The 23,182-nt window shown below is 42.6% G+C and overlaps 2 protein-coding genes across 2 annotated transcripts; one reads left to right on the forward strand and one right to left on the reverse strand.

Moving 5' to 3' along the window:
* Positions 1-966: 966 nt before the first annotated feature.
* LOC123505430 (pachytene checkpoint protein 2 homolog) lies at positions 967-11,209 on the forward strand. The gene is made up of 10 exons (XM_045256705.1): positions 967-1,680; positions 3,227-3,384; positions 4,568-4,776; positions 6,734-6,838; position 6,976; positions 7,386-7,507; positions 9,397-9,590; positions 10,069-10,222; positions 10,654-10,766; positions 11,016-11,209. The coding sequence occupies exons 1-10, from the start codon at positions 1,625-1,627 to the stop codon at positions 11,185-11,187; spliced, it is 1,284 nt and encodes a 427-aa protein (XP_045112640.1). The 5' UTR covers positions 967-1,624; the 3' UTR covers positions 11,188-11,209.
* Positions 11,210-14,482: 3,273 nt separating this feature from the next.
* LOC123505434 (peroxisomal membrane protein PEX16-like) lies at positions 14,483-21,963 on the reverse strand. Its single transcript, XM_045256717.1, has 7 exons — positions 21,798-21,963; positions 19,099-19,238; positions 18,846-18,955; positions 18,512-18,654; positions 17,290-17,453; positions 16,672-16,775; positions 14,483-14,867 (listed from the first exon to the last, which is right to left on the reverse strand). The coding sequence occupies exons 1-7, from the start codon at positions 21,934-21,936 to the stop codon at positions 14,627-14,629; spliced, it is 1,041 nt and encodes a 346-aa protein (XP_045112652.1). The 5' UTR covers positions 21,937-21,963; the 3' UTR covers positions 14,483-14,626.
* Between the last annotated feature and the right edge of the window lie 1,219 nt (positions 21,964-23,182).

Below are 23,182 nucleotides of genomic sequence, written 5' to 3' on the forward strand. Positions count from 1 at the left end.
TTTTCTTTTTTTTTTTTTTTTTTTTTTACTGTATAATTCATTTGTAGGGTTCCAGATGTGTTCTTTTTCCTCACCAGCTCTAACATCATCTCTATATATGGAGATAGTGGCGGACTTACCATTAGGCAACACTAAGCGACTAGGGGGCTCAGGCCCTGGCCGAGTTTCTGGGGCCCCATGAAACTCCTCATACACTTTTGGTTAATAGAGTTTGTATTATTTGAACACATTATTTAGTTTTTTTTTTTTATTAAGATCCATTTGCTAAAATGCCAGGTGAATGATTATCCTATTAAGTGTGTCTCGGGGTCCCTATGGATGTACTGTATAAAGAAAACGACCCCCCCCCTCCCCACGTTTAAATATCGATATTGGCCCTGAATTTCACAATCGGTGCATTTCTAAAGTAAAAGATGGTGGGGTGGGGGGGAGGGGCATGTCTACCTTTGCTAAGGGCCCCAAATTCATAAACCCTCCCCTGTATGGAGACTACATTTTCAAAGCTTATTACTCCGAGACGTCACGACATTAATGAAGTCGCAAATCGACTAACAAGATCAACATATTGGTCTTGTTTTGCGACTGGTTTCTCCAGTCGTTAGCTACCGACTTTGAGTTGGAAACATTTACGTACGCCAAATATCAGTCGCAAATTGGCACGTGTGAACCCGTCTTAACAGCAGCGAGTCAACGTACGCTAGGTGTCTCTGCAATTCTCTTCACTGTTGTCACAAACTCTCCGTTCTCACAGCATGGTCTCGTCAACTTTGTGTTCCTCTTCTTAACTACTCCTTACTTCCACACTGCTTACTACACTCACTCACCATTACTCACTTGGTACTGACCACTGCCCCGTCACTGCCCCGTGCTACCCCAGGCTGTGTATCCTTTTATACAATATTTGTTACATCTACCATAAAAAAAAAAAAAACCCAATAGTAATAATAATAGTGCCTGAATTAATGCTGGCGTCAATTTAAGGTGCCGGTATTGGACTAATGGTGGAAAGATGCCAAAATATCAGAGAAGAGATGTAATTTCCTCCTAAAACAAATTGTACCTTCGCCTGTAACAATATTAGCAGAAGGTGTCGTTAATGAACAGTGTGGAGTAGAGTGTGTCTGTGTGTGATGGTGTGGCTGTGTATCGCTGTGTTGGACTTCATTAATTAGGCTTTTGCTGCGAGCCGATCCTCTGAAATTGTTCCTTGGATTCCTTCGATGGCTGTCACTCGGACCCTCTTCTGCTGTAATGATTTGTGTAGGAATAGTGACTTAGTGAGGGCAGCAGCGTCCCCCTCACTTTTTGACGTCATGCCGCCACGTGATCCTCATATTCAACTTCCTTGGTACCGTACAAGTACATTACATACAATACATTGAAAAATAAATAAAAATGAATATGGCTGAGAAAAACTTGTGGAGCCATATGAAAATTTACCACCTAGAAATATGCTAGGTAATTTAGTGACAAATAATCACTAGGACAAAACATAAAGATAGATAAAACAAAATAAATAAATAATGTCGACAAAATAGGAACGTAGCCGAATCACACATGGCGGTCCGAAGGAAGGTTCAAATACGTCCCTGCTTGAAATCTGACTCAAACACCCAAATTCACCATGGACGCGGCGCCTAGACCAAAATTACACGTAGAAATAAGAAAATGCAGGTCAAGGTGAGTGTGTACGGCCAAAAACCACCTTAAAATAGCAAGAACTGACGCCATTATCAGCTCAAATAGGAGAGGGAGAGAGTGTTCTGGGCAGTTCGTGGCTTGGAATGTTTGTGTTAATTTTGTAGAGTCGCTATTTCTTTCTCTCTATCAAATCTAAGCCAGTTTTTATTTCCAGTTGTTTATATTACCAAGTTATTGTTATTATTATTATTATTATTATTATTATTATTATTATTATTATTATTATTATTATGGTTGTCATGTTTTGAATTATTACGGTTTTGTTTATATTTGATATCTTTCAGTACTGGGACACATTTTTACCTTGAGATTTGTGTACCATTAGACCATTTTATACCATTTTGTTGACATTAGGAAGGGTGTATGGAGGTACCAATGTGTCCCAGTACTGAAGGGGTTAAAATAGTGAAGACTGTGGCCATTAATCTTGTGACCTCCATACACCCTTCCTAATGTCCTAATGGTCTAATGGTACACAAATCTCAAGGTAAAATGTGTCCCAGTACTGAAGGGGTTAAAATAGTGAAGACTGTGGCCATTAATCTTGTGACCTCCATACACCCTTCCTAATGTCCTAATGGTCTAATGGTACACAAATCTCAAGGTAAAAATGTGTCCCAGTACTGAAGGGGTTAAAATAGTGAAGACTGTGGCCATTAATCTTGTGACCTCCATAAACCCTTCCTAATGTCCTAATGGTCTAATGGTACACAAATCTCAAGGTAAAAATGTGTCCCAGTACTGAAGGGGTTAAAATAGTGAAGACTGTGACCATTAATCTTGTGACCTCCATAAACCCTTCCTAATGTCCTAATGGTCTAATGGTGCACAAATCTCAAGGTAAAAATGTGTCCCAGTACTGAAGGGGTTAAAATAGTGAAGACTGTGGCCATTAATCTTGTGACCTCCATACACCCTTCCTAATGTCCTAATGGTCTAATGGTACACAAATCTCAAGGTAAAAATGTGTCCCAGTACTGAAGGGGTTAAAATAGTGAAGACTGTGGCCATTAATCTTGTGACCTCCATACACCCTTCCTAATGTCCTAATGGTCTAATGGTACACAAATCTCAAGGTAAAAATGTGTCCCAGTACTGAAGGGGTTAAAATGTCTGAAAGAATTAAGGAGAATTAGAAGCTATTTGAAGTTGATATGTGGAACAATATATACGTATTTAATGACTGGTTTTGAGAGTTGGTGAGTGTAGATTCATTGAGAGAGAATGCACAACTATGGTCCTTGTGCTTTTGGTGTGTGTAAAGGTTGTTTTTCGTTTGTGAGAGTCCTGTGTAATATGATAATTTGTTTGTACCCTCAATCTTTCAAATGGGACTGCCTTATATCTATTTTTTATTTATTTATTTATTGATTTTGTGTCCGATGGTAAACTTAACCTAACTTCACTCAACTTCACCTTATCTAACTTAACCTTACCTAACCTAATCTAACCTAATTTTTTTTCTATTTTTTTTTCTCCCAATCAAGTCTAACTGTACCCAACTAACCTCACCACCTCCCAACAGCCAGTGGTCGACGCACAGAGTGGTGGAGGCAGTACAGCAGCACCTGGACACCCTGCGCTCCATCTCCACTGACAGTCTGCTCTCGGACCTCCCCATTGACCTGTGTGCCCATGTGGAAAGGGTCAGGGTGTGTGAGGTTGAAGGTCATCCAGAGAGAAAGTGTGTGTGTGTGTGTGTGTGTGTGTGTGGTTGTAGTTTTCCATGGCCTGGGCTTTACGGTGGTGTGGCCCCGTCTCCATATCTACACTTATCCAATGTTTCTTTGAAGCTCTGCACACTCGTTGGTGACACCACTTCCTCACTCAAACTGTTCCACGTCTCAACACATCTTTGCGGGAAACTCTATTTTGTAACATCTCTCAGACATCTTCCCTTCCTCAGCTTCTTACTATGCGATCTTGTGCTTCTAATGTCATATTCTTCTCTCAGGATCAGTTTCTCATTATCCACTTGGTCCATTCCGTTGATCAATTTATAAACTTGCATCAGATCTCTCTCTCTCTCTCTCTTTGTTCCAGGGCCTTTAGTCTCTCCTCATATGTCATCCCTTCAAATTCTGGAACCATTCTTGTAGCCATTTTTGTAGTCTCTCCAACTTCCTTATGTGTTTCTTTTTATGAGGGGTCCACACTACTCCTGCATATTCCAATCTGGGTCTTATTATAGTACTTATCAATTTCTTCATCATTTCTTTGTCCATGTAGTGAAATGCTACTCCAATATTCCTCAGCAAATTATATGTTTCTCTAAAAATTCTATCAATATGGCTTACTGGTTGATTGTTTTCTTCCACTGTCACTCCTAAGTCCTTTTCCTTTTTGACTTTCTCCAGTTCTACTCCATCTCCCATCTTATAGATTCCCACAGGTCGTCTTTCACTCTTTCCCATTTCCATGACATGGCTTTTGTCCACATTGAATTCCATCTTCCATTTTTTGCTCCATTCCCAGATCTTATTTAGGTCTTCTTGCAGTATTTCACAATCCTCTTTTTGCTTTATAACTCTGCACAGTTTCGTATGATTGTGTGTGTGTGTGTGTGTGTGTGTGTGTGTGTGTGTGTGTGTGTGTGTGTGTCTAATTTGATTTCTCTTATTTTCATTTTTTGCCTTCACATTTCAATTTTTTACTTTGATTTTGTGTTAGTTTGTTTTCTATATATTTTTTGTTAATTCTAATTTTGTGTTGCTTTTTATTTTGCTGTGAATTCAGATTTACTTTATACTTCTATTTGTATTTCATCTTGTGCATCATTTATTATTTTATGTTTTAGAGAGCAACCTCACCTCACACCACCACCTAACACCACACCACACCACATCTAACCTAACCCATCTTTGGCAGCATGTGGAGCCCAGTACAGTGCAGCCACAGTGTCACATATACACAGTGGAAACGTTTGGCCCCAGCACAGAGGAACTTGGTGTTGGGATGGACACAGGAGAGGGTGACAGCTGCTCCATCCCAGCCGCCACTCACTGGGTCCTTCCTGCTGTAGAATTTGAGGGGATGTGGGAGGCACTGGTCTATGATTCAATGATTAAGGAGCAGGTTTGTATGTGTGTGTGTGTGTAATTAGTAGAGCTCATAGTGTCCTGTCTCCATGTCTCCATTTATCCAATTCTTTAATGTTATGCATATTATGTAGTGTAACAACTTCACTCTATGCATTCCACCTCTCCACCGTTCTGTGTGGATAACTGTATTTTCCATATCCTTCACACAGCTGCCTCATCCTGATCTTTATATATCCACTTGTTCTTCCACCTTCTGTCTCAAGTACCAGGTCTTCCTTGTCTATCTTTTCAATGCCATTTGTTATTTTATACATTGTTATTAGGTCCCCTTGTTCTCTTCTATCTTGTAAGGTTGGCAGTCCCATTTCCTTCAGCCTTTCCTCATATATTAGGTCCTTTAGTTCCAGCACCATCTTTGTAGCAATCTTCTGAATCCTTTCTAATCTTCTTATATCTTTTTTAGAGCTCAATGACCACACCACGGCTGCATATTCCAGCTTTGGACGTATCATGCTTGTGATAATCTTTTTTTCATCATATCTGTGTCCATGTATTGAAATGCCATTCTGATATTAGTGAACCTTTTATATACTGATCCAAATGTGTGTGTGTGTGTGTGTGTGTGTTTTTGTTGCTTTTTTGTTTGATAAAATATGATCACTTGAGATTTTCATGGTTTAGTGATGCATTATTTAATTTTGATAACCTGTAGCAAATTTCACTCACAGTTACACATTACTACAACAACTACCACTACCACTACTACCACTACCTACACTAGACCTACTCTAAGACGGCTCCTGGCCCTGAATGGTGTTGTGGAGGAAAGCGTGGTTATCAAATGTTGAGGATAACCGTAAGCTGTCCCTGTGATGAGTGTGTTGGTGACCAGAGAGACCAGAGAGGAAGTATTGGTCACATCAGATGAGTGACGTCAATAATGAGCTAATGAAAAGTGACATTGCACTGTTACAAACTAGAAACGTGACACTTTTTTACTCCAAAGTCGCTGAGATGCAGTGAACGAATGATTCACTACAAATAGGTAAATAGACAAATAGGTAGATAAATAGTTACATAAATAGACAAATAGGTAGGTAAATAGACAAATAGTTATGTAAATAGTCAAATAGGTAGGTAAATAGACAAATAGGTAGGTAAATAGACAAATAGGCAAATTACAGTCAGGAAAAACGAGGGCTGAATGTAACTATAGATGCATACATGTATACACACTTACTTACATACATACATACATACATACTGTCTGTACCCACTACGTCCTTCCCTTATCTGTATTTCCAACTTCCTACAACTTGTCTTTTGAGAGGGAGGCATCGAGGCATTTGGTCCGATGTTTTGGCTGACGTTTTGCCCTTTGTAGAGAGCCAGCACTCACGTTACATACATACATACATACATACACTCTGTACCTGCAATGTCCTTCCCTGCATCTGTATTTCCAACTTCCTACGACTTTTGAGAGGGTGGTGTATCGAAGCATTTGGTCTGGTGTGACGTTTTGCCCTTTGTAGAGAACCAGCACTCACGTTACATACATACATACATACATACACTCTGTACCTGCAATGTCCTTCCCTGCATCTGTATTTCCAACTTCCTACGACTTTTGAGAGGGTGGTGTATCGAAGCATTTGGTCTGGTGTGACGTTTTGCCCTTTGTAGAGAGCCAGCAGTCAATTAGGCCTTTTTTTCTTAATCGTTAAGTGTTTTTCCCTTGGCTGACTCTCTTGCATTCATAAAAAAAAGAATAAATTAAGTTCATGATGTAGCAGAAAGCAGGAGCAGGAGAAGGAGGAGGAGGAGGAGGGTGGAGAGGCCATCAGTAGTGGTGGCAACACTGTTAATTCTCTCAGACAGATCCAGAAGCCATTTTAGAGTATACTGACTATACTACTACTACTACTACTACTACTACTACTACTACTACTACTACTACTGGTAACCTAACCTAACCTAACCTCCCCCAGCTAATGAAATATGTGGAGGCGTCGCTGGTGTTCTCAGACCGTGGCACTGACCGAGTGGTGGTGCCGTGGAACAAGGTGGTGCTGCTCCATGGTCCCCCGGCACTGGTGAGTCCGCAAAGTGTGTTATAGGTACCCCATCCTAAATTAATGGCCACAGTCTTCACTATTTTAACCCCTTCAGTAATGGGACACATTTTTACCTTGAGATTTGTGTACCATTAGACCATTAGGACATTAGGAAGGGTGTATGGATGTCACAAGATTAATGGCCACAGTCTTCACTATTTTAACCCCTTCAGTACTGGGACACATTTTTACCTTGAGATTTGTGTACCATTAGACCATTAGGACATTAGGAAGGGTGTATGGAGGTCACAAGATTAATGGCCACAGTCCTCACCATTTTAATCCCCCACATGAGTTGGTGAAGGTGTACAAAATCACCAAATAGTCACCACAGGAATAGGGAAACACGTCACGCTACTGAAGGGGTTATGATCCACTTTTCGTCTCGGATCATCCTTGGTTAGGCAAGTTTTGGGCTAGTTGTCGGATTGAGTTTAAATCTGCACCATGATTAAAAATGTCACTTAATTAGTAGCTCGTAAGTTTGCACAGGTACTGATAACACTCTCTCTCTCTCTCTCTGCAGGCAAGACATCGTTGTGCAAGGCTCTGGCGCAGAAGTTAAGTGTTCGCCTGGACAGTCGCTACAAATATGCACAGTTGGTGGAAATCAACTCTCACTCTCTCTTCTCTAAGTGGTTCTCGGAGGTGTGTTGTTGTTGTTCTTGTTGTTTTTCTTTTTCTTTTCCTCTTACTTTCCTTTGTATCTAGTTTTTGTCCTCTCTTGTTCTCTCTCTCTCTCTCTCTCTCTCTCTCTCTCTCTCTCTCTCTCTCTCTCTCTCTCTCTCTCTCTCTCTCTCTCTATCGTCCTATAGCTTTAATCTCTTGCTTGTGTAAAGGTTTTGAATCCATCCTGAGTGGGAAGATTTTCAAATATGTCACTTCACAGTCTTCTGTCTGATCACCAGTATGGTTTCCGGCAAGGTCGCTCTGCTGGTGATCTTCTGGCGTTCCTTACTGAGTCTTGGTCATCCTCTTAGAGATCTTGGTGAATTTTTTGCTGTCGCATTAGACATCAAAAGCTTTTCATAGAGTTTGCCATAAAGCTTTGATTTCAAAACTGCCCTCCTACGGCTTCTATCCTTCTCTCTGCAACTTTATCTCAAGTTTCCTTTCCGACTGTTCTATATTGCTACTGTGGTAGACGGCCACTGTTCTTCTCCTAAATGTATTAACAGTGGTGTTCCTCAGGGTTCTGTTTCTGTTATTTATTAACCAAACTTGTTGGCCTATCCACTCCTACGCTGATGATACCACCCTACATCTTTCCACGTCCTCTCAGAGACAACCAACCCTTCAGGAAGTCAACAGATCACGCAGGGATGCCACACTTCTGATCTTTCTAAGATTTCTGATTGTGGCAGAAAAACTAGTCAGTGTTTAGTGCCTCAAAAACTCAATTCCTCCATCTATCAACTGGACACAACCTTCCAGACAACTATCCCCTCTTCTTCAGTGACACTCAACTGTCTCCCTCTTCCACAATGAATATCCTCGGTCTGTCCTTTGCTCATACTGTCCTTCACTGCAAACTTCACATCTCATCTCTTGCTAAAACAGCTTCTATGAAATTAGGTGTTCTGAGGCGTCTCCACCAGTTTTTCTCACCCCTCCAGCTGCTTACTCTGTACAAGGGCCTTATCATTCCCTGTATGGAGTACTCTTCACATGTTTGGGGGGTTCCAGTCATACAACTTTATTAAATAGGGTGGAACTGAAAGCTCTTCTTCTCATCAACTCCCCTCCTCTCACTGACTGTCTTCAGCCTCTTTCTCACTGCCGGAATGTTGCATCTCTTTCTATCTTTTATCGCTATTTTTATGCCAACTGCTCTACTTATCTTGCTAACTCCATGCCTCCCTCCTCCCCCACCCTCACTGCACAAGGCTTTCTTCTTCCTCTCATCACTATTCTGTCCACCTCCCTCATGCAAGAGTTCACCAGTACTCTCAATCCTTCACCACTATTCTGTCCACCTCCCTCATGCAAGAGTTCACCAGTACTCTCAATCCTTCACCACTATTCTGTCCACCTCCCTCATGCAAGAGTTCACCAGTACTCTCAGTCCTTCATCCCCTCCCTGCTTCTGTGTTTCCATCTTCCTACAACTTGTCATTTAAGAGGGAGGTTTCAAGACATCTGTCCCTGAATTTTGACTAACTCGGTGTACATGTTAAGGGACTGGATGCTAAGTGGGCCATTTGTTTTGTTTTATGTTGTTCTTGGCCACCTTTCCTCTTACGTAAAACAGCCACATTATTATTATTATTATTAGTTATTATTGTTTTTTTTTTTCTTTTCCTTCTCCCCTTTGTATCTAATCTTTCTTCTCTCTCTCTCTCTCTCTCTCTCTCTCTCTCTCTCTCTCAAGCTAACCTAATCTTAACCATCATTTTATTTTTATTTTATTTCTTTCTTCTCTTCTCTTCTCAACAACAACTACAACTACAACTACTACTACTACTACTACTACTACTACTACTACTACTACTACTACTCTCTCTCCCTCACCTCACCTCACCTCACCTCACCAACAGAGTGGCAAGCTGGTGCAGAAGATGTTTGGTAAGATAGTGGAGTTGATAGAGGACCCGGCAGCGTTGGTGGTGGTGCTGATCGACGAGGTGGAGAGCTTAGCCAGGGCACGACAGAGCTCCATGAGTGGCGCCGATCCCAGTGACGCTGTGCGGGTGGTGAACGCTGTACTGACGCAGCTTGATTACATTAATAGGTGACGTTTGGGGTGTTTTAGTGTGATTTTTGATGTTTTGAGGGTGTTTTAGAGGTATTTTGGGGTTTTATTGGTGTTTGGATAAGTTTTGGTGGATTTTGGGTGTGTTTTGGGGTGTTCTAGTGTGTTTTGGGGTGTTTTAGGATGTTTGGATGTGCTTTGGGGTTATTTTGGGGATGTTTGGATGTGTTTTGTGGTGTTCTAGTGAGTTTTAATGTTTTGGAGTGTTTTGGTGAGTTTTGGGATGTTTTTGGGTGTTTAGTGGATTTTGGGTTTTGTGGTTTGGGTGTGTTTTGGGGTGTTTAGGTGGATTTGTTGTGTGATTGGGGCTGATTTTGGTGTGTTTTGGGGTGTTTGGGTGTGTTTGGAGTGTGTTTAGGGGTGTATTGGGACATATTTGGAGTGTTTTGGTGTGTTTGGGACATTTCTGGGGTGTTTGGGGTGTCTCTGTCTCACTCACTCGTTGTCTCTCCCTCAGATTCCCAAACGTGGTCATCTTCACCACTTCAAACATCTCTGGCACACTGGACCTTGCCTTTGTGGACCGCGCTGACATCAAGGAGTACATTGGCTTCCCCTCCAGGGCTGCCGTATACATGATCTACCTCTCCTGTGTGGCTGAGCTGCAGAGGGTGGGTGTGTGTGTGTGTGTGTGTGTGTTGGAGGGAGGGAGAGAGAGAGTGTGAGTGAGTGAGTGAGTGAGAGTGTGAGTGTGAGTGAGTGAGAGAGAGAGTGTGTGTGTAAGATGAGAGAGAGAGAGAGAGAGAGAGAGAGAGAGAGAGAGAGAGAGAGAGAGAGAGAGAGAGAGAGAGAGAGAGAGATTGTGTGTGTGTGTGTATGGTTGGTGTGTGCATCTGTGTGTAAGAGAGAGAGAGAGAGAGAGAGAGAGAGAGAGCCCATTCATCTCTCATTCATTGTGTGTGTGTGTCTCTGTCTGTCTGTCTTGCAAGATATTGATATAACTCTTAATTCACTCATGAGTATACAACACTACTACTACTACTACTACTACTACTACTCCTACTACTACTACTACTACTACTCCTCCTCCTCCTCCCCACAGACAGGGATACTGGCAGACTCGGAGACACTGTTCTCTTACCGGGAGCTTGAGACGATGAACATGATAGTGAATGAAGCCACCAAGCTGTCCATGAAGCTGCTGGAAATTGCCGGGTGAGTCAGAGAAAAATTGCCAAGTGAGAGGGAGTGGAAGATTGCTGAGAGAGAGAGAGAGAGAGAGAGAGAGAGAGAGAGAGAGAGAGAGAGAGAGAGAGAGAGAGAGAGAGAGTGTGAATGAATGAGTGAGTGAGTTATTCTTATTTTGTTATCTGGTACTACTACTACTACTACTACCACCACCACCACCACAACTCCTCCTCCTCCTCCTCCCACCACCACCACACTCTCTCTCTCTCTCACCAGGAAAAGCGAGGGATTAAGTGGAAGAACGCTCCGTAAACTGACCTTCCTTGCCTATGCCATCCACTGCCCCTGCCCGGCCCTCCACCTGCCCCTCCACCAGTACCTCCATGCCCTCCACTCTGCTGTCGACAAGCACCACCGGGACTTGGACACCTTAGGAGGAACTAAATAGGTGGAGGAGGAGGAGGAATGGAGAGAAATTTTGCTTTTATCCATATTTATTTACCTCCAGTTTCTCCTCTCTCTCTCTCTCTCTCTCCTTTCCTCCAGTTTTCCCACCTCTCTAGTGTGTGTGTGTGTGTGTGTGTGTGTACCAGTGAGAGGAAAGAAGTGTTTGTAACCGAGATAATTTGTAACACTGACAGTTTTGTTCCCTAAAACTTTGTCAGAATTGCTCAGAAATGGAGAGAGAGAGAGAGAGAGAGAGAGAGAGAGAGAGAGAGAGAGAGAGAGAGAGAGAGAGAGATGTGTGGTGAGTGACTGTGGGTTTATCAACATACTGTGGGTGACATACTGTGGGGCTGTGTGGAGAGAGAGAGAGAGAGAGAGAGAGAGAGAGAGAGAGAGAGAGAGAGAGAGAGAGAGAGAGAGAGAGAGAGAGAGAGAGAGAGAGATGAATGTGTGGGAGAGGGGCTCTGGTGAGTGACTGTGGGTTTATCAACATACTGTGGGGAGGGGCTCTGGAGAGAGAGAGAGAGAGAGAGAGAGAGAGAGAGAGAGAGAGAGAGAGAGAGAGAGAGAGAGAGAGAGAGAGAGAGAGAGAGACTGAGAGAGAGAGAGAGAGAGACTGACTGGGTTTCTCACATATCAATACATTTCTGAGCAATTTTGACAAACTTTTAGGTAACAAAAGAGCCACAGTGTGTTACAAATGCTCTCCGTTACACACACTGTCCTCTCACTGGTACACACACACACACACACACCAGACAAGATGAACAACAACAATCTACAAAGAAATTAATTGTTTTATTATTTGAAAAGGAGCAACATTTTTTATAGTTTGCCAAAATAAAGGTGATAAATTTGTGTGTGTGTGTGTGTGTGTTTCAGGAATACATTTTTTAACTGTGTAATTGTTATTTATTTTTAATCAATGCTCTTTATATATATGTACAAAATGTATGTATGTATGTATGTACAGTGCTTGTGAGGGCATTGTGGTACGGGAGTGGCCCGACATAATGCTGTGACAAAACCAATGACCTTCTGTGTGAGGGCATTATGGCAGGTACAAGTCTTTACCATAACATCACTGCCTCCTAACACACACCACAGTACGGCCCCAGTGCCTGCGTGGCTGTCGTGGTGAGAGGTGGTGTTGCGTTGTCCTCATTAGCGCCATCTTCTGCCTGTGTCTGCCTTGGTTTGTGGGTGAAAGGAAGTCGTCAGCCGTAACATCTTGAAATACAGCTCAGATCACAATACTTCAATAACACAACACCAATATGCTGCGGACCTCTCACTGAAAATGGTATACATGAATGCTAGAAACACTGCCATCCCAGCTTTGTGAAGTGTTGTGATCTGAGCGAGTCACAACTTCCTTTTACCCAGAGTCACCACAGTACAGCCCAGGAACACAGACAAAAGATGGTGCCAATGAGAGAGCAGCAGCGCAACACTTCCTCTCAACACAACAGCCACATGGGCACTGAGGCGGTACTGGTGTGTGTTGTGAGGTAGACATTGTGCAAACAGCTATAGTGTGTCTACTCTGAAATGGCTCCTGGATTTCAAACACATTGCAGTTTATTGATAACGTCATTGATTTGATGCAAACAATACTTTTCTATTGATCAACGCACTTATTGCAAGGACAGCTCAGTTTTCCTCAAGATCTGACCACACACACTCGCTGGGACACCATTCAGACCACGACCTACGAGACACTTCAGAGTAGACACACACACACACAGTTCCTGCCATAACATCCTCACATAGGCCATTGGTGGTTGTCACAGCATAACACCAGTACGCACCACCCACCATAATGCCGTCACAAGCACTTCACATCACTGGCATTACTCCTTGTTGCCCTGTGCCTTGTCTGTTTATACACTGTTGTACAAGACATTTTTCATATCTTTCATTATAATCATCAACAGAAACATGACTTTCGTTCACCCTATAAAGAATAATAACAATAATAATAATGTCTTTACCAGGCTGGCTTACCCACACACCCAGACACACACCATGACTATTTTGCAAGGCCACAGAGATGACTGGTGGGGTTTTCAAGAGTGTTTCTACAGTTAATATTGTAGAAATGTTGTCACTCTGCCTCTAGAACCACAAAAACACCTTGAAAATTGGTGTGAATTTAAATAAGGCCTTTTGAAATAGTGGAGGTGTTTTAAAATGCCAGCCTTATTTTATCAGCCTCTGTGGGAAAGTGCAATTTTGTGAGCCATTCTACTACACCCCAGGAGCTTTGGCACACTACACTTGGCCACACACACCCACAGCAGGGCCACACAGCACACTGGTCCACCTCTCCCACTTCACAATGAGACCTTTACCACAGCAGGACCACACAGCACACACTGGTCCACCTCTCCCACTTCACAATGAGACTGTTCCCTACCTTGCACCTTGAATGACACCACAGCAGGGCCACACAGCACTCACAGCCCCATCACCACCTCTGCCCCTTCACGAGACACAACCCCTTCAGTAGCATGACACGTCTCAACATTCCTTGTGGTGACTATTTGGTGATTTTGTACAGCTTCAGAAACTCATGTGGGGGTTAAAATAGTGAAGACTGTGGCCATTAATCTTCTGACCTCCATACACCCTTGCTAATGTCAATAAAATGGTCTAATGGTGCACAAATCTCAAGGTAAAAATGTGTCCCAGTACTGAAGGGGTTAAAATAGTTAATACTGTGGCCATTAATCTTGTGACCTCCATACACCCTTCCTAATGTCCTAATGGTCTAATGGTGCACAAATCTCAAGGTAAAAATGTGTCCCAGTACTGAAGAGGTTAATAGTGGAATGGAGAAAAGTAAGCACACACGCGCGCGCACACACACACACACACACACACACACACACACACACACACACACACATACACTTAGAAGTTAATATGTACAAATAGTTAACAAATTTGGTCTACACTGGTCAATGGTGACTGGCAACACTGTCCTTGGGAGGCACACATGCAGGGGAACTATCAAAATTTCTGGAATGTTATAGAAAATGGAAAATGATTAAAAAATATATATTACAATTGGCTTATCTAGTTATTGTGCGCTCTCTCTTCTCTCTCTGCTCTTTTTCCTTTTTTTCTTCCTCTTTCTTTCTCTCTCTCCTTTCCTTCCTTCTTCCTTCCAAAAACACACACACACACACACAACACACTTTTAATTCCACAACATCCTCTCTCTCTCTCTTCCTTCCAAAACACACACACACACACAACACACTTTTAATTCCACAACATCCTCTCTCTCTCTCTCTCTCTCTTCCTTCCAAAAACACACACACACACACAACACACTTTTAATTCCACAACATCTCTCTCTCTCTCTCTTCCTTCCAAAACACACACACACACAACACACTTTTAATTCCACAACATCCTCTCTCTCTCTCTCACTAACTCCACGTATAGGCATAAATTCTCTGCCAGTGTGGGATATACTCCATTAAGGGGTGGAGCAGTGAGCGGAGGAGTGGAATGCGCCTTGCTAGGGTGGAGAGACAGCCGTTTAATCTCCTCCTTGTGATCCGCTGGTAGGCCGGAGAGCGGAGGAGGTAGAAGAGGAGGGAGAGGCGACGACGGACCAACTCATTTCTCTCTTTGTCTGTCAGAGGAGCTTGGTTGTGCAGGGTCAGGCTGTAACGAGGAGGTGGTGGTGGTGGTGGTGGTGGTGGTGGTGGTGGTGGTGGTAGGAGGAGGAGGAGGAGGAGAGGACAGGAGGAGGAGAGGAGAGAAGGAAAAGGACAAGAAGGAGAGGAAAGGAGGAGGAGGACGACGAGGACGAGGAGGAGAGAGGAGAGGAGAGGAGAGGAGAGGAGAAGGAGGAGGAGGAGGAGGAGGAGAAAGAGAAGGAGAAGGAGAAGGAGAAGAGGAGGAGGAGGAGGAGGAGGAAAGGGTTTTATGGGTAAATATAAATGTAGGTTATCTCTCTCTCTCTCTCTCTCACACAAACACACACTAACAATTTTTCTTTCTCCCAAATTCCTTCCTTTTTTTTATTAATTTCTTACATATTCTCTCTCTCTCTCTCTCTCTCTCTCTCTCTCTCTCTCTCTCTCTCTCTCTCTCTCCTGTGCTCAAAAATGGCTTGCTCTCTCACCACAAGCTCTCCAAGGCCACAAAGACAAGTAGCCAGGTATTTAAGACAGTTTTTCCTCATAATAATGTAGAAATGTTGCCAATTCATCACCAGAACCTTAAAAATACCCTTAAAAAACATGGACGTCTTCAACTAAGGCCTTTGGAAAACAGTGGTGGAGAGATCAAGGCATTTAAACCCCCTTCAGTAGCATGACGTGTTTCCCTATTCCCTGTGGTGACTATTTGGTGATTTTCCACAGCTTCACTAACTCATGTGGGGGATTAAAATGGTGAGGACTGTGGCCATTAATCTTGTGACCTCCATACACCCTTCCTAATGTCCTAATGGTCTAATGGTACACAAATCTCAAGGTAAAAATGTGTCCCAGTACTGAAGGGGTTAAAATAGTGAAGACTGTGGCCATTAATCTTGTGACCTCCATACACCCTTCCTAATGTCCTAATGGTCTAATGGTACACAAATCTCAAGGTAAAAATGTGTCCCAGTACTGAAGGGGTTAAAATAGTGAAGACTGTGGCCATTAATCTTGTGACCTCCATACACCCTTCCTAATGTCCTAATGGTCTAATGGTACACAAATCTCAAGGTAAAATGTGTCCCAGTACTGAAGGGGTTAAAATAGTGAAGACTGTGGCCATTAATCTTGTGACCTCCATACACCCTTCCTAATGTCCTAATGGTCTAATGGTACACAAATCTCAAGGTAAAAATGTGTCCCAGTACTGAAGGGGTTAAAATAGTGAAGACTGTGGCCATTAATCTTGTGACCTCCATACACCCTTCCTAATGTCCTAATGGTCTAATGGTACACAAATCTCAAGGTAAAAATGTGTCCCAGTACTGAAGGGGTTAAAATAGTGAAGACTGTGGCCATTAATCTTGTGACCTCCATACACCCTTCCTAATGTCCTAATGGTCTAATGGTACACAAATCTCAAGGTAAAAATGTGTCCCAGTACTGAAGGGGTTAAAATAGTGAAGACTGTGGCCATTAATCTTGTGACCTCCATACACCCTTCCTAATGTCCTAATGGTCTAATGGTACACAAATCTCAAGGTAAAAATGTGTCCCAGTACTGAAGGGGTTAAAATAGTGAAGACTGTGGCCATTAATCTTGTGACCTCCATACACCCTTATGTCCTAATGGTCTAATGGTACACAAATCTCAAGGTAAAAATGTGTCCCAGTACTGAAGGGGTTAAAATAGTGAAGACTGGCCATTAATCTTGTGACCTCCATACACCCTTCCTAATGTCCTAATGGTCTAATGGTACACAAAACTCAAGGTAAAAATGTGTCCCAGTACTGAAGGGGTTAAGAGCACTGCCCTCTCTTACCTGGTGTAGTCCAGTGCCAGCGCCAGTGCCCAGGGTGCCCAGGAGTCCATGCCACACAGATAGAGCCCCATCAGGTGACACAGAGGCCGCAAGGTGTGGAGCGACTGGTGGTGGTGGTGGTGGTGGTGGTGGTGGTGGTATTATTATTATCATTATTTTTATTGTTGTTCTAGAATGTGGTGTTAATAAGGTTTAAAGTGACATCTAAAATAAGGGCTTTAGAGTTTGTTTATACAGAATTATATCATTTTTTTCTGCTTTTTAACTAATTTATAAAGAAGTGATCATACACACACACACACACACACACACAAAGATAGACAGACAAACAGACAGACACCTGGTAACACTGACAGAGGATGGAAGGGAGACGAACATGAGGACACTCCAAGATCAAGAAAGTCAGTGTTAGAGGAACATTATGAAGTTGAGTTTAGCACACAGGACGGTGGACATCTGGAACACCCTGAGTCAAGAGATTGTACCACCACAGTGTCCACCAATTGAAGGAAAGCTTGGTGAAATGTAGACAAGGAGACAGGCCACTAGGAGCCCCCAGCCCACACACACACACACACACACACACACACACACACACACACACACACACACACTTACTTCAGCTAAAAGATACACTGGCTGTCTTGGCTTGGTCCCTTGCTGTGTGGTGGTGATGGTGGTGGTGTGTGGAGGCTGTGGTGGGGAGAAGGTGCGTTGGTGGATGGGTGGAGCGGCTGCCAGGGTACGGATGACTCGCCCACTCCTTGGCAGGCGGACGACTTCTGCAGGTTCAGATTAAGTTAGGTGAGGTTACGCTGAACAGGACAGTGGTGCCAGACGACCGTGTCACTGTGATCTCAATCCTGGGGAAGTTATCGTACACGAGTCGCCTGAGCCAGCGCTGTGGGCAAGACGTAAACACAGCAGCATGGTGGAAGAGTTTAGAGATGTATTTCTTGATGGGGAGTGTTAGAGGTGACCAGTGTTTCCCCATTTCTATACACCGAGGGCCGAGCAGCGCAATACTCATCAAAAACAACAGGTCTTCAGTCCTTGGAAGTGGTTTGATCTACGCGAGCTTGTTTTGAAGGTGTTCCATTGATGACGTATGGCTGAAGCTTCCTGACGCCTGTATAACTGAATGACGTGAATATTTAGCAGATAATGTATTTTTACCATCATTCGTTACTTTATGATCTAAGGATTTGCAACAATATTATCATCTTTTCACGTAATAATAGAAAAGTAACTGCACTATTGTATCAAAGTCACTGAAATCGGACATCACCCACAACAGGGACGGATAGATACGACATGTCACCAGCGAACAACACCTCACTCATTTCACACCGTATTTCAGACATCAGTTCCTCCAGTAAGCCGCACAATATGTAAACTTCAATCTACATGTACAGTACCCACTTATCACTATTCAGCTTCACTCAAAATGTAACTCCTTCTTAATCCGATCCCTGTACACACTTCTATAGCCTAACAAGCATCTCTATTCAGCTTAACTCAAAATGTAACTTCTTAATCCGATTCCTGTGGGTTGCTCATTATCCAGAGGACCTTCTACAGCACTACAAGACTACAGAACAATTCCCTGAGGTTGCTCCACAATTTGAAAAGGTGTTTGGTCGTGTTTGCGAAAATTTGCCTCTGGTTTGCCTTACGGTGAGGTAAGAGGAAGGACAGAAGGAAGGAAGGAAGGAAGGAAGGAAGGAAGGAAGGAAGGAAGGAAGGAAGGAAGGAAGGAAGGAAGGAAATATCAATATCATTATTATCATTCACAGCTTCATAGTCTCTCTCTCTCTCTCTCTCTCTCTCTTTCACTCACCGGAACACACAGGGCCAGTGGGGGGTGCCATGGCCCGCTGCCTGGCCCGGGTGGCACTCCTTCGGTCCAGGGGCTTGATAGGAGGGGACGGCACCACCAAGGCACTTTTCTCTCTCACTAACAGCAGAAACCGACCAATACACCTGAGAGAGAGAGAGAGAGAGAGAGTTAGTTTTTTTTCTATTTCTCTATCTGTCTATTTATTTATTCATCTATCACATTTGTTTAACTCTCTCTCTCTCTCTCTCTCTCTCTCTCTCTCTCTCTCTCTCTCTCTCTATCAATCAATTACATCTTCACTCATTTTTTCTCTCTCTCTCTCTCTCCTACTCACTTTAACAGCTGTATGGCGGCCACCACAGCCCAGCGTCCCATCTCCCCCCACAGCTGGCCGGCCGACACCTCCACCAGCACCTCCACACACTCCAGGGCCGACAACATCACCTGCAGGGATGGTGTAGTAGTAGTAGTAGTAGTAGTAGTAGTAGTAGTAGTAGTAGTAGTTGTTGTTTCTCTCAAAAAGAAATAATGAACAAAAACAATATTCTCTCTCTCTCTCTCTCTCTCTCTCTCCCTTTCTGCCTCACCTTGAGCCTGCCGCAGACCTGTGGTGAGGGAGGGGTGAGAGAAGCCATGGAGCCACGGATAAGGAAGTCGTTAAACATCTCGAAGAGCCTTGAGCCAGCGTACACCACCTCACACACCAGGGATGAGTTTTGCAGCCGTCCTGAGTGTGTTAGGATAGGTTAGGATAGGTTAGGTTAGTCTCTTCAATACCAGGATACTATTTGGTGATTTTCTACAGCTTCACTAACTCATGTGGGGGGTTAAAATAGTGAAGACTGTGGCCATTAATCTTGTGACCTCCATACACCCTTCCTAATGTCCTAATGGTCTAATGGTACACAAATCTCAAGGTAAAAATGTGTCCCAGTACTGAAGGGGTTAAAATAGTGAAGACTGTGGCCATTAATCTTGTGACCTCCATACACCCTTCCTAATGTCCTAATGGTCTAATGGTACACAAATCTCAAGGTAAAAATGTGTCCCAGTACTGAAGGGGTTAAAATAGTGAAGACTGTGGCCATTAATCTTGTGACCTCCATACACCCTTCCTAATGTCCTAATGGTCTAATGGTACACAAATCTCAAGGTAAAAATGTGTCCCAGTACTGAAGGGGTTAAAATAGTGAAGACTGTGGCCATTAATCTTGTGACCTCCATACACCCTTCCTAATGTCCTAATGGTCTAATGGTACACAAATCTCAAGGTAAAAATGTGTCCCAGTACTGAAGGGGTTAAAATAGTGAAGACTGTGGCCATTAATCTTGTGACCTCCATACACCCTTCCTAATGTCCTAATGGTCTAATGGTACACAAATCTCAAGGTAAAAATGTGTCCCAGTACTGAAGGGGTTAAAATAGTGAAGACTGTGGCCATTAATCTTGTGACCTCCATACACCCTTCCTAATGTCCTAATGGTCTAATGGTACACAAATCTCAAGGTAAAAATGTGTCCCAGTACTGAAGGGGTTAAAATAGTGAAGACTGTGGCCATTAATCTTGTGACCTCCATACACCCTTCCTAATGTCCTAATGGTCTAATGGTACACAAATCTCAAGGTAAAAATGTGTCCCAGTACTGAAGGGGTTAAAATAGTGAAGACTGTGGCCATTAATCTTGTGACCTCCATACACCCTTCCTAATGTCCTAATGGTCTAATGGTACACAAATCTCAAGGTAAAAATGTGTCCCAGTACTGAAGGGGTTAAAATAGTGAAGACTGTGGCCATTAATCTTGTGACCTCCATACACCCTTCCTAATGTCCTAATGGTCTAATGGTACACAAATCTCAAGGTAAAAATGTGTCCCAGTACTGAAGGGGTTAAAATAGTGAAGACTGTGGCCATTAATCTTGTGACCTCCATACACCCTTCCTAATGTCCTAATGGTCTAATGGTACACAAATCTCAAGGTAAAAATGTGTCCCAGTACTGAAGGGGTTAAAATAGTGAAGACTGTGGCCATTAATCTTGTGACCTCCATACACCCTTCCTAATGTCCTAATGGTCTAATGGTACACAAATCTCAAGGTAAAAATGTGTCCCAGTACTGAAGGGGTTAAAATAGTGAAGACTGTGGCCATTAATCTTGTGACCTCCATAGACAATGCCTAATGTCAATAAAATGGTCTAATGGTACACAAATCTCAAGGTAAAAATGTGTCCCAGTACTGAAGGGGTTAGATTAGCTTAAGTTGGAAACACAGAAGCAGGCAGGGAGTTCCACAGTGTGTCAGAGAAAGGTGTGAATGATTGAGAGTACTAGTGAACTCTTGCATGAGGGAGGTGGACAGAATAGTGGTGAATGATTGAGAGGGCCCAGGTTCAAGTCCCGGGAAGTGGCGGAGCAAATGGGCGCGGCTCTTAATGTGTGGGGTGTGTTGACCTAGCAGTAAATAGGTACGGGGTGTAACTGGAGGGGTTGTGGCCTCGCTGTCCCGGTGTGTGGAGTGTGTTGTGGTGTGTTAATGTGTGGGGTGTGTTGACCCGTGTGTGGAGTGTGTTGTGGTCTCAGTCCTACCTGAAGATCGGTCACTACAAGCTCTGAGCTCTTTCCATAGGGGCAAAAGGCTGGCTCGGTGACCAGCAGATGATCGTGGTGAATAACAAACAAACGCACACACACACACGTCCTAATATCCTCGTATTTCTCTATATGTTATCCATTTTTCTTTCTATCTCTTATTTTATTTCCATTTCCTCCATTCAATATCCATTTCCTTTCTATATCCTGATTTAATCCTAGTTCCTCCGTTTATTTCTCTCTCTCTCTCTCTCTCTCCCTTGTTGAGCAATAGCGTGGCTTCAAATATGTGACGTCAAATCAGCTGAGTGAAAGAACCGCAAAAGGAAATACCGGGAGACAAGGGTACATGGAGGGATGTGTATACTAAGACAGTGCCGCCACCACCACCATCGCCTCTTTGACACACGTGACACCCACACAGCACACACCAGTATAGAAACAGAGGTGCCTAATCACAGCGGAGCCCATCTTGGCTGTCAGGGACGTGAAATGTGGCAAAGAAAACAAAATTAGAGAAAAAAAAATGAACACGGTCAAAATTTGGAAAGAAAACGAAGATGTCAGAAATAAATGCAAATAAATAACAGGAAATGCAAAAATGGAAGTGGAAACGGACATTTAATCCACAAACAAATGAAATAGAGGAAAAAATATATATAAATGACAAACAATCTCTCTCTCTCTCTCTCTCACCTGCCAGGATATATGAGCCCCACTTGATGACAGCCTCCACCTCCGCGGCGCCTTGAGGGTTGGCGATCACCCACTCCTTGTATTTCACCAGCCATCGTTGCCCGGCTGTCTCCTGCCAGGCCACCATTGTCCCGCTCATGGCGCCACCTGCCTAAAATTATTTACTATCTACGTTATTATTTGAGTTTTTTTTTTTTTTATATATTGCGGGTTTTTTTAATTCATTTTTTTTGTTATGATTTTTTTTTATTAATTGCACCATTTTATTTTACTTCTGGTCTGGGGTTTATCTTGTCTGGGTCATGGCGCCACCTGCCTAAAATTATTTACTATCTACGTTATTATTTGAGTTATATATATATATATATATATATATATATATATATATATATATATATATATATATATATATATATATATATATATATATATATATATATATATTGCGGGGTTTTTTTTATTTATTTTTTGTTATGATTTTTTTTTTATTATTTGCACCATTTTCTTTACTTCTGGTCTGGGGTTTACCTTGTCTGGGTAAAGGCGGTGTCACACTAGCACTTTTCCCGTCTACTTTTTCCTTCGTTTTTCAGAAAATGGACAATATTTTGGGTGCGGCCTGTCACACACAAACGGTGTTTCGTCGTCACACAGACCGACAATGTAAACAAAGATGGAGGTCACGCTGCGGCAAAGATACGCTGCTCTGAACGTAATGCTGTGTATTACGAAACTTAGACGAGCTAAACAAGGCAAAAAGCGTGCATGGATGCCTTCATGGTTAGTGGTAGAACCAAATTTGATTGCACGTGGAAGCAGGTTGAGGAGACGCGGCAAGTCTTGTGGTCTTGGTCTTGGTATGTAAACAAAGGCGCAAAATTTGCAGACAAATTCATGCGACAAGTTCATGCGGAACGTTGAAAAATCGACGGAAATCGCATTAATCGACGGAAAATGTGCTAGTGTGACACCGCCTTAATGGCGCCACCTGCCTATTAGTATTTATTATTTATTATCTATGTTATCATTCGCCCCTTTTTTTGTAGTTATGTTTTTCATTTTTTTTCTTTTTCATGTTTCTTTGAGTATGGAATCTTATTTTTCCATCTTTGTAATGGCGCCATCTGCCTATTATTATTTATTTCATCCTGTGTCTACGTTATTATTTGCGTTGTTTTTTTCTTTATTCTTGCATTTTATTTATTTCTTAGTTATATTTCTTTGTGTTTGCGATTCGTTTTCTATTAGTATCTATTATTTACTGCTTACGTTATTTGCCTTTTTTTTTTTTTCTTACTCATATATTTCAACGTTATTATTTCCCCCTTTCCTTACTCCTTTATTTTTTTTTTCTAAGTTATATTTTGCAGTCTAGGATTTATTTT

Source organism: Portunus trituberculatus, chromosome 2 (genome assembly GCF_017591435.1).
Source record: "Portunus trituberculatus isolate SZX2019 chromosome 2, ASM1759143v1, whole genome shotgun sequence".
NCBI classification, from domain to species: domain Eukaryota; kingdom Metazoa; phylum Arthropoda; class Malacostraca; order Decapoda; family Portunidae; genus Portunus; species Portunus trituberculatus.

Coding starts and splice junctions, on each gene's coding strand:
- LOC123505430 (XM_045256705.1), top strand. CDS start 1,625: ATGGACGCGGCGCCTAGACCAAAATTACACGTAGAAATAAGAAAATGC. Junction 3,385..4,567: donor TGAAGGTCATCCAGAGAGAA/AGTGTGTGTGTG, acceptor CCCATCTTTGGC/AGCATGTGGAGCCCAGTACA. Junction 4,777..6,733: donor ATTCAATGATTAAGGAGCAG/GTTTGTATGTGT, acceptor AACCTCCCCCAG/CTAATGAAATATGTGGAGGC.
- LOC123505434 (XM_045256717.1), bottom strand. CDS start 21,936: ATGAGCGGGACAATGGTGGCCTGGCAGGAGACAGCCGGGCAACGATGG. Junction 19,239..21,797: donor GGGCTCATATATCCTGGCAG/GTGAGAGAGAGA, acceptor TAACACACTCAG/GACGGCTGCAAAACTCATCC. Junction 18,956..19,098: donor AGGTCTGCGGCAGGCTCAAG/GTGAGGCAGAAA, acceptor CCATCCCTGCAG/GTGATGTTGTCGGCCCTGGA.